The 10,061-nt window shown below is 36.4% G+C and overlaps 2 protein-coding genes across 4 annotated transcripts; one reads left to right on the top strand and one right to left on the bottom strand.

Annotated features, from left to right (window-relative positions):
- Positions 1-1,378: 1,378 nt before the first annotated feature.
- On the top strand, positions 1,379-7,065 carry LOC132051570 (protein DA1-related 2-like). 2 transcript variants are annotated; one of them, XM_059442706.1, is made up of 12 exons: positions 1,379-1,719; positions 1,902-2,038; positions 2,968-3,055; positions 3,260-3,407; positions 4,054-4,174; positions 4,333-4,416; positions 5,084-5,203; positions 5,286-5,498; positions 5,571-5,633; positions 5,740-5,855; positions 6,042-6,100; positions 6,386-7,065. In XM_059442706.1, exons 1-12 carry the CDS (start codon positions 1,674-1,676, stop codon positions 6,703-6,705), a joined length of 1,515 nt encoding a protein of 504 aa, XP_059298689.1. In that variant the 5' UTR covers positions 1,379-1,673; the 3' UTR covers positions 6,706-7,065. The 2 variants fall into 2 exon arrangements, with proteins under 2 accessions (XP_059298689.1, XP_059298688.1); XM_059442705.1 differs by having other exon boundaries at positions 1,878-2,038.
- Positions 7,066-7,228: 163 nt separating this feature from the next.
- Positions 7,229-9,685, bottom strand: LOC132051571 (ras-related protein RABA2b-like). 2 transcript variants are annotated; one of them, XM_059442707.1, is made up of 3 exons: positions 9,561-9,685; positions 8,799-8,992; positions 7,229-7,925 (listed from the first exon to the last, which is right to left on the bottom strand). In XM_059442707.1, the coding sequence occupies exons 1-3, from the start codon at positions 9,580-9,582 to the stop codon at positions 7,446-7,448; spliced, it is 696 nt and encodes a 231-aa protein (XP_059298690.1). In that variant the 5' UTR covers positions 9,583-9,685; the 3' UTR covers positions 7,229-7,445. The 2 variants fall into 2 exon arrangements, with proteins under 2 accessions (XP_059298690.1, XP_059298691.1); XM_059442708.1 differs by lacking the exon at positions 9,561-9,685 and adding an exon at positions 9,120-9,401.
- Positions 9,686-10,061: the final 376 nt, after the last annotated feature.

Genomic DNA, 10,061 nt, shown 5'->3' with positions numbered 1-10,061 from the left:
CTTGGCCTTTGGTGCTTATACTTCACCTGTTGGCAATTTAAACACCGTGACACGTACTCAACTATGTCCCTCTTCGTGCGACGCCACCAGTAATGTTGTTTCAAATCATGATACATCTTTATAACTGTAGGGTGAATAGAGTACCTCGAACTATGAGCCTCTTCCATGATCAACGGCGTCAATCCACCTGGTGTATAATTCAGAAGCCAAGAGGTTCACGTAACGGTGTGTCCTAGTTGAAGAAGGCGGATTCAATGACATGTCCTCCCCGTGATAGTAGATTAAGATTTGAAGCTTTTGACTAATAGAAACATTCTTTGAAAGATAGAGCCTAGCGGAGACAACAAGCGTGATGGTTGAAGTCTTTTGAGGTGACGTCGATGGCTAGATCTTCCAGTGATGGGGGATGTGGTGTGTAACGGTCCATGCTGAAAGGAGACTCCGTCTTTATAGACTTGGAAGAAAGGATAGACATCTGACCACCTCATTTTTTAAGGGAATACATGGTAACTCAATAAAAGCGTGTTGTGAGGCTTACGAGTTGGACAACTTTTGTTTCTTTTGTTCAGAAATTGCGTTAATCTTTGGTTTTTATATATCGTGGATTTGGGCTATTGAAAATAAATGGGTTAAGTTGGGGTGTATCCAAATCACTAATGTATCTAATATCCAACCCATTAAAATCTGAGCCAGACAAATGTGCTTGAGTTGATTTTTCGACCTTTATTAATTAGAGAAACTAACATAAATAGCCGCCCACTAAAATAATAGCTAGTAAATGTATATGTTTTTGTATATTAATGTGTGATATACATATAGTATACACTTTTGATACATAATAATGTATAGGTTTTATTTATTTGACTAGCAAATGTAATTAGTTTTAGCCGATCGTCCAAATGTGTAACTTCCCTATTATTTATGACTATCTACCCACTAAGTGGTCGTAGGAGTATTAACCTGTTTAGCCAGAATTCTAAAATCAACTTATTTTGAAAAATGTTTTTTCAAAAGTACTTTTCAAAAAAATATTTTTGGTGAGAATCAGTTTGTGTTTGAGTAATTAATTTGATCAGCAATTAGTGGTTGATCAAGCTTTTAAAAGAGTGCTTTAATTTTAAAAAAAGATAATCCGGTGCACTAAACTCCCGTGAGAATCAGTTTGTATTTTTGTAATCAATTTGACCAGCAATTAATGGTTAATCAAGCTTTCTAAAGAGAGCTTCAATTTTTTAAAAAGATGACCCGGTGCACTAAACTCCCGCTATGTGTGGGTCGGGAAAGGGCCAGACCACAACTTGTGTAAAGAACATCCTTTTCCCCGGCATCCAACTTTCGAAAATTCTCACAGGAAGACATTCTTGAGAATGTTCAGAATTTCATAATACTATATGAGTTCTCTAAGGCTTCACTCACACTCCAGTTTATCTTTGGCTTTCTCCTTCCCTTTCCATCACCATCTGCCTCAGCAGATTCCCTCACTTTTTCCCCAATCCCCATGCCTTCATTTTTTCTTTCTGGCAAGCCAAGAATCTCTTTCCCTCTCAAAGATTCTCTTCTTTCTCTTATAACTTACCCTTTTCCAATAATATGCCATTCTTCGTCTCTCTCTTCTATTACATTACCATTGTCGTCTCTCTCTCTCTCTCTCTCTATACTCACAATTTGTTCTCATGGTTCCTTCAAGTGTCAAACACTTTTCTCAGCGTTGCATATATGGTAATGTTGAACAACTTCCCATATTTGATCTTTTTTGCCATCTTTCTGCTGTTTAATGCATACCCTTTTGAGTATTTCTCTTGAATCTTGTTTTTGTTTTTACTTACGTAAAAAGGTTGGCATTTTTGTTGATATTATTGTGGGGTTAATTAAAGCAGGTGACTTTGTTTCTTCATACGCAGAGAGGAAGTCAAAGTTTATGAAATGGCTGACTAAGATTTTCAAGAGTGGGTCATGTAATAGGGGATCGCCAAATGGACAGCAACCACAGTTTCTAGGAGATGAGAATATGGTTTGGCGCCCTCCAATCAGATCATTGGTAATCTTTTTTACTTTCATTTTCGATTCAGAGTTTACAATATATACTCTCAAGCTATGTTGCTTAGACTTTTTAAAAATGACGACGGATGCGTGTCGGATCCTTCAAAACTAGTGCATTTTTGAAGGATTCAACATGGGTGCGGCATCAACTTTGGAGAGTCCGAGCAACATAGCTGTCAAGAACTTTTGCGGTTACTTGGAATATTTGTGCCTTCCATGTACCATACTAGCACATTGAAGTTTTTCATTGCAACAATAGTTCACCTTGGATATGACCTGCAAAGCTGATATTTCAAAAATTATTTTCCTGCCATTACCACGAAAGATTGGTTTACTAAGTAAGATAAGGCAGCAACAAGAGATTAAGCTTCACAAAAGCTATTGCACATCTTTCTTTCAAATTCGCTCGTTTACCACCAAGAAATGATCCAACATTTGATCTTGGCCTAGTAAAAAGAAGAGAAGTTAAGGTCCAATGCCTTTTGATAGTCTAATTTACGAAATAGCTAGCAAATATGTTTAAGTATAAATATACATTGATATACATATTGTATACACACAATATACATAAATATACATATAATCTACATAATCAGTATATAGGTTTTGTATATTTTGTTAGCGCCCGTAATTAATTTCGGCGACAGGCCAAAAAAGAAAAAACCCCAAAAGAAAGCCACTTCTTTGTTTCAGCTGGAATACTTGTTCCACGAGCAGGAATTTCGACTGCTTCAGAAGTTAATGGTTAAATTCTTCCGGCCATGATTCAATTTAGAAGTTTTGCTTTGTCCTTTCTACCATCTGACTGATATTAACTCATAAATGTCTTTTATATTTGCTTAAACTAAAGTTTGTATCATCTTTTTAAATTGAATATGATGTCTCTTCTGATTAAATGTTTCTTAACACGATTTTAAAGTTCATCAGGATGATCGGTCGTCTGACGCCAGTAAAGAGAAAGACGAACTAGACCGTGCAACTGCAGTGTCTTTGACCGAGGATTTGAAAAGACCAGGTGCCAATTAAAATATTTCTGCTGTAGATTTTCAAGTCTAAGAAATTAATATTCCTTGTTGCTGTCCTCTATATACAATTAATATTCCTTGTTGCTGTCCTCTATGTACCTTGTTCAGTTCTCTATTGACTAATTAGTATACCACTATATATATGACTAATTTTACTCTTTTGAGGTTGAGACTGACAGTTGTGTGCGTCACAGGGTACAAATGCAGGACTGATAATGATGAAGATCTAGAAAGATCACTTAACCATGACCTTACTTCATCGTCATATCCATATCCTCCTCCGTATCCTCCTCCATATGCTCCTTCATATGCCCCTTGGGAATATAATCCCAGAAGTTATAGGTAATTGGATTTTGTTGGAATATCCTCTTGTGCATTGTGTCATTTGAAATCTACTTATTTATCTGGTACTGCTTTTCAATTGATCCCTACCTTGCAAAGCTCAAGCAACTTTCTATCCACTGATAATTGTTAAGGAGTAAAACGAAAGAAGCCCTGTATGGGGTTCTTATTTCTTTGTAATTTTGCTTATTGGAAACAAAATAAGGGATCAAAGAAAAAGAAGAAAGATTGCTGCTTCGTAGTATTTATGAATTCTTATTTCATAGAAGGGCCTCTAGAGTTGTAAATTCTTGGGGCATCAAATTCAAGTCGTGTTACTGAGAAAATTTTCTGTGAGTGTTTACTGAAAATGGAAACCGTAGCATGCTAATACCTATTACAGATGGAAACTTCAATCCATTCCTGGAACCTTTGGTGGAAAACTGAAGAATAAACAAATTAAAATTTAAGACCTGAATTGATGTCCGTGTATATGCACATCCAAAAAAATTCGTGTCTTCGAGTAGATATGCTTTCTTAGTTTTAAAGTATTGAAGGAATATCTGTTGCATTTTGGTAGAAATTGCTGCTTGTATTAACATATACCATCACAGTGTGGTTATTTCTTGAGTACAAGAAAACTTATACGCACGTGTATAATTTGCAGAATATGTAGTGGCTGCCACGGGGATATTGGCTCTGGCAATTATTTGGGATGCATGGGAACTTTCTTTCATCCAGAGTGCTTTCTTTGTCGTGCCTGTGGTTACCCAATTACTGAATATGAGGTACATTCTTGTCCTTGGTCTACAACTATCTTGTACCGTAACTCAATCTCTCTCCCAAAAGAGAAACTTAATTAAACTGTAATCTCAATTCTTGTACAGACTGAATGGTTTTGAATCTTTCCTCATGTTTATCTCATTGGTTTCTTTGTTGATTCAAGTTTTCCTTGTCAGGGAGCAATACATATCACAAATCATGCTTCAGGGAGATGACTCACCCCAAATGTGAAGTTTGCTACCAATTTGTAAGGACATGGTGCTTCTTCATGTAACATTGCTCATCACAAATCCAATTTTTGGTTCATGGTTTCAATCTCAACCGCATCAGCATAGATAGGCTTCTCCTGTCCTGCGTTTTCAGTTAGGATACCATTGATTCTTGCTCTTACTTCAGTTGAAATTGCAAAATCCCTAGAGAGCATACACATGAACTGATGCACATTTGTGCACATATGCAAACAGACAAATGCATATACTGCGCACATGCACTATGACTGTTGAAGTGCCCAGTGATTGTCATCGGACCAAATCATCACTTGCTGTTGGAGTATCACAGATCGAGTCGCCATGACTGATTATTTTATCCATTGATGTTGTTTTTCATTTTTCATCCTTTAGTCAAAATTTTGTCTAGTTCACCAGCCTAGAGAACATTTTACAGCATGTTCTTCTGTAGATTATATTCTTTTTTTGTCAAATTGCTCTACAATATTTTTGTTCTGATTAGGAGCCAGCGTATAGTACTAACTTTTGTGTAGTCAGTATCGCATCTTATCTTTTGGTGAAGCAGTTTAAGTTTTGGAAATATTTCTTGAAATTTGAAATATACTTGCAGACCAATGTGAAAGGAGTATTATTTCTTACTGTTTAATCACTCATAGTTGATTTTATGATCCACCATTTCATTTTCAGATCCCAACAAACGCAGCAGGCTTGATTGAGTATAGGTGCCATCCATTTTGGTCTCAGAAATATTGTCCTTCACATGAGCATGATGACACCAAACGATGCTGTAGTTGTGAACGTTTGGAGGTATGGTTGTCAGCTAAAATTAAACATGTCGGATCACCTATCGTTCAACTAACTTGCAGATATTGTTCTTATCTTCTTTAAGCCATGGAATGCAAGATATGTATCACTTGGGGACGGTAGAAGCTTATGCCTAGAGTGCATGGAATCTTCCATCATGGATACCGGAGATTGCCAACCACTTTACCATGCCATCAGAGACTATTATGAAGGCATGAACATGAAAATAGAACAGCAAGTCCCTATGCTTCTTGTTGAAAGACAAGCCCTTAATGAAGCCATTGAAGGGGAGAAGCATGTAAGAATCACTTCGTACCTGTAGTTTTTCTGTTCTTTTGTCTGGAAAATTTCTGACTGGAAAATACTTTAGGGTTTCCATCATATGCCCGAAACCAGAGGTCTATGCCTATCAGAAGAGCAGACAGTCACCAGTGTAAGTCGTTCAGTCCCTTGAAATCATTTTTCAGTTTCTTACTAATGTCTAATATCTAGGTAACCTAGCAATTGTGCATTACAAGCAATGACGTCTTATTGTCCAGATACTCAAAAGGCCGAGAATGGGTGGTCGCGAAGTAGTAGGAATCAGAACACACCCTCAAAAGCTAACTAGAAAATGTGAAGTTACAGCTATTCTAGTATTGTTTGGTCTACCAAGGTAACTTCCTTTTGATTAATTCCTTTCAGTTTGCTTTTTCCAACATAACTCTTTGGCTACTACTGGCATGTCCTATTGACAATGATATGTAATGGCATATATGAAACCCTCGTTTAGCAGTTAAGATGCTCTCTAGAAAGATTCTGCGTTAGGCCTGATAGACTTACTATATCTTTCTATCTGCAGATTACTTACTGGCGCGATTCTTGCTCATGAACTGATGCATGCATGGTTACGTCTGAAAGGTAATTTCTTCTCCTCTTTTTCTATCTACAGCTAGATGCTTCATCCTCAAACTCTCATGATGCCTGATAACAGCTAATCAGAGGCCAATCTAGGGCGAGTTCTGGTTCAACTGAACCCATTGCTTCCAGCTCGAAATATGTATACTATGTGCAAAAGATATTTAAATGTATAATACATAAAATAAGATCCGACTCATTCGGAATCCAAGAACTCTAGATCCTGGATTCGCCTCTGCAGCTAATATGTATTTTAATGAGAAAAATTACCTTAATCAAAATTTGCAGGATTCCGTAATCTGAGCCTTGAGGTAGAGGAAGGAATCTGCCAAGTGGTTTCGTACATGTGGCTAGAATCAGAGGTAATGCCTGTATCCAGAGATATGCCATCAACATCAACTGCTTCATCCTCATCAATGTCATCATCCAAGAAAGGTGTTAAGTCTGGAGTAGAGAATAAGTTGGGTGAGTTTTTCATGCACCAGATCGCGCATGATACTTCTCCAGCATATGGTGGGGGATTTAGATCTGCTAATGAAGCCGTGAATAAGTATGGTTTAAGATGTACATTGGAACACATTCGCCTCACAGGAAGTTTTCCTTTATGATACCGTCATCTTTACATCTCTGACCGTGTCTGTCGAAGGTCTCGTCTGCTGTATGGCAATCTAGAAGTCATTCAATTGAATTGAATGCTCCCCTGAGCAAATGAGTTGATCTTCAAAGCTTGATTAGCTCCTCTTATTTTTTTATGGTATCCATCTGTGGATACTCAGTCCTAAAAAGAAGATTATATGCCACAATGAAAATGAGAAGAATATGTAACATGTAATGGGCACTGCGGCATTTTAACTGCAATAAAATATGAATTTGAATGCTCCAAGAATGTTTCCCACTACCTGCAAATATTGTTCTAAAGATAGGTTCACAAGAACCACTTTGGAATTGTCCTTGAAAAGCTTTTAGCTCTGCATGATGCCGATAAGATGTATTTTATTGTTTTACCTTTTGAGTGAAGAGACTGAAAATACTAGAAAGAGTGACTACATCGAGATACAGAAAGCAATCGATTAGCTTCAGCCATATCCGGCTAACCTCAGTAAACATTTTGTGATCCACCAGGACCTTCACTTGAGTTATAAGCTACTATTTCATTCTCCAAATTAATCATAATGGCAAAAAGTATTACAAAAAGTTTACCTGTGTTTAATTACAAGTTTTAAGCAGCATAAGATTCCTATCTGTCATTCCTCAATTCAAAATATACCCACATAACTCTGATCATCACTCATAAATCTACTCTTACATATTACATTACAACAACAGAAGAAGAAACATATCTCAATTTTTAGTTAGAACAACATGGTCTCGTATTCGAGTTGCCAGAATTCTCTCCAACCTTAATAGCCGTTCCTTGACCAGGAATAGCACCAGCTTCTTGAGCTGCTAAAGCTTTCCTGCTGATTATCTGATAAATATCCAACAAAATCGTTTGAAACGCCTTCTCAACATTCAAAGCTTCCAATGCAGAGGTTTCAAGAAATGACAACCCTTCTTTCTCAGCCAAGAGTCTTGCATCTTGATCTGGAACTGATCGAAGATGGTTCAAATCGGTCTTGTTTCCAGCCAGCATGATGACAATGTTGGAGTCAGCATGATCCCTTAGCTCGCGGAGCCATCTATGCACATTTTCAAAAGTTTGTCTCTTGGTTATGTCGTAAACCAAGAGCGCTCCCACGGCTCCTCTGTAATAAGCACTTGTTATGGCTCTATACCTTTCTTGCCCTGCTGTGTCCCATATTTGTGCCTTTACTGTCTTCCCTTCTACCTGCACCACATCAATTCATGTCTATTACTATTGGGATGGATCTAGAAGTCGGCTTACAGGTTCACGAGAACCCAGTAATATATATATATATATATTAAGAAATCTAGGTAATATCTATAAATATTTGACCAACAACAACAACAACATACCCAGTAAATTCCCACAATGTGGGGTCTGGGAAGGGTAGAGTGTACGCAGACCTTACCCTCACCTTTCAAGGTGAGGAGGCTGTTTTCGAAAGACCCTCGGCTAAAAAGAGAACAAGACAAAAGGTCAGATAAGGACAAGCATAACAAAACAATATGAAAACGAGAAGCAACAAAAGCGAGATAGTCATGATAAACAGTAGCTACCATATATAAATAAGATACTCGAAGTACAAGACCCAACAATATAAGCTGAAATCAGCTGGTAATAAACGAATGAGCAAACTACAACTACTAGGACGAAAGAAGCAAGCGAGACTACCTGAAGTTGAAGTTGTTGTAAGAACTCACAAACTTCAAATCTTGGGTCTGCATCTAATTACTAATACTATATTGACATTTCCCAATTCCTTTTTTCTTTTGTCTTAGACGTTTTTGAGAGAGAAAAAATTCTTATTTCATTAACACATTTCTATTCTTAAAAACTTTTTAAACTTCAAACTTCTCATATTACATTTAATAATGTATTCTTATAGCCATAGAAACGTCATGACATGTTTATGACCACAATTTCTAAAATTTATGCACATTCTGGGAAATGTAATTTGCACATAATCAAGTCTTTAATCCATAAAATTTTAGTTTGCACATATTAATATTCATGATGAAATATACGGTGGAGCATAAGACTCGGAAATGCATGGAATTTGGAGAATTGAAAACTAACCTGAAGCGTCCGTGTTGCAAATTCGACGCCAATGGTGGATTTAGACTCCAAACAGAATTCATTTCGCGTAAATCTGGAAAGAATGTTAGATTTTCCGACACCTGAATCTCCAATCAGAACAATCTTGAATAAATAATCATACTCATGATCCACCTTGTATGCCATTTTGACTTCCCTCAACGAATCGTATTCACCTATTTATCAAAGCAACCAAAGAATTTTCAAACAAAAAACACCAATTTCTTGCAGTAAGATCTTATGAGGCCATGAAGGCTAGAAAAAGATTTAAAAGAAAGAGGAGAAAGAAAAATTAAAACTCACCATTAGCGAAAGAGAGTACGTTGTTAATTAGATTGTCCACCAAAAAAATAAATAATAATAATAAGAATAATAATAACACCTAGTATCAAACTATCAGAATTGCAAATTGAAACGCTCTTCTTGGCTTTGATAAGAAAGAGGAGAAAATTTGAGCAAATGTACTGAATCCAAATGAATATTAATATAGCCGTAGAAACAGGAAATTTGAATGGCTATAAACAGCACATCTTCGCACGTCGTATATTACTCTAGCCTTGTACATGGGCTGAAAGGTTTTTTTTTTTTTTCCTTTTTCTTTTCTTGATTTTATATCCACAAGGCCAACCCCAACATTCATTTTCTTCAATAGTTTTAAAGGTATGCTTTTCATTTTCAGAAAATATGCTTGGTTCCCAAAAAAAAAAAAAAAAAGACAATTTTTAAACAAGAAAACTAAAGAACCTGCTTGGTTTCCCAGACCCATGGTCCAATTTTAATTGATCAGCATTAAGTTTAGTAGCTCAGCCAGTCTTCAAAAGGAAAATGTTGTAGATTATTTAAAGTTTGACAAGTTGCTTGGTGACAATTTGTGTGCAAGTTGGAATAAGATGGTCTTCAACTTATTTAAATTCCTAAGTTTCAAACTGGTTGATCAACATGTCTAATCAGGTCCACTTGTCAAAAGTTAACTATTTTGTTTCTATTAATATTTGAATCAGTCCAATAGTTGCAACTCCATTTTACACAAAGTATACGTTGTGGGGATTCAACCTCTAAAATCTTTTAGCATTGATCCCTAATGTATTTTTATAGCTATGGGTTTATATTCTACTAATTATTGTTTTTTTTTTCTTTTCTGAATTCTTAGATATAACTTTTAACTCCCATCAAAAGTGCTGGGTTTTGATGAATCTAGTACCGGTACCATGCATCCTCCTATCATCAAGAAATATTTACATCATC

This window comes from Lycium ferocissimum, chromosome 4 (assembly GCF_029784015.1).
Source record: "Lycium ferocissimum isolate CSIRO_LF1 chromosome 4, AGI_CSIRO_Lferr_CH_V1, whole genome shotgun sequence".
NCBI classification, from domain to species: domain Eukaryota; kingdom Viridiplantae; phylum Streptophyta; class Magnoliopsida; order Solanales; family Solanaceae; genus Lycium; species Lycium ferocissimum.
This window is presented reverse-complemented; position numbering and strand designations above follow the sequence as displayed.

What these genes read in the sequence shown, in the direction of transcription:
- LOC132051570 (XM_059442705.1), top strand. Translation starts at nt 1,674, where the DNA reads ATGGTTCCTTCAAGTGTCAAACACTTTTCTCAGCGTTGCATATATG. An exon ending in GCCCTCCAATCAGATCATTG is followed by an intron (nt 2,039 to 2,967) that starts GTAATCTTTTTT and finishes AAAGTTCATCAG; the next exon opens with GATGATCGGTCGTCTGACGC. An exon ending in ACCCAATTACTGAATATGAG is followed by an intron (nt 4,175 to 4,332) that starts GTACATTCTTGT and finishes TGTTGATTCAAG; the next exon opens with TTTTCCTTGTCAGGGAGCAA.
- LOC132051571 (XM_059442707.1), bottom strand. Translation starts at nt 9,582, where the DNA reads ATGGGTCTGGGAAACCAAGCAG. An exon ending in GGGTCTGGGAAACCAAGCAG is followed by an intron (nt 8,993 to 9,560) that starts GTTCTTTAGTTT and finishes TTTGATAAATAG; the next exon opens with GTGAATACGATTCGTTGAGG. An exon ending in TTGCAACACGGACGCTTCAG is followed by an intron (nt 7,926 to 8,798) that starts GTTAGTTTTCAA and finishes GATGTGGTGCAG; the next exon opens with GTAGAAGGGAAGACAGTAAA.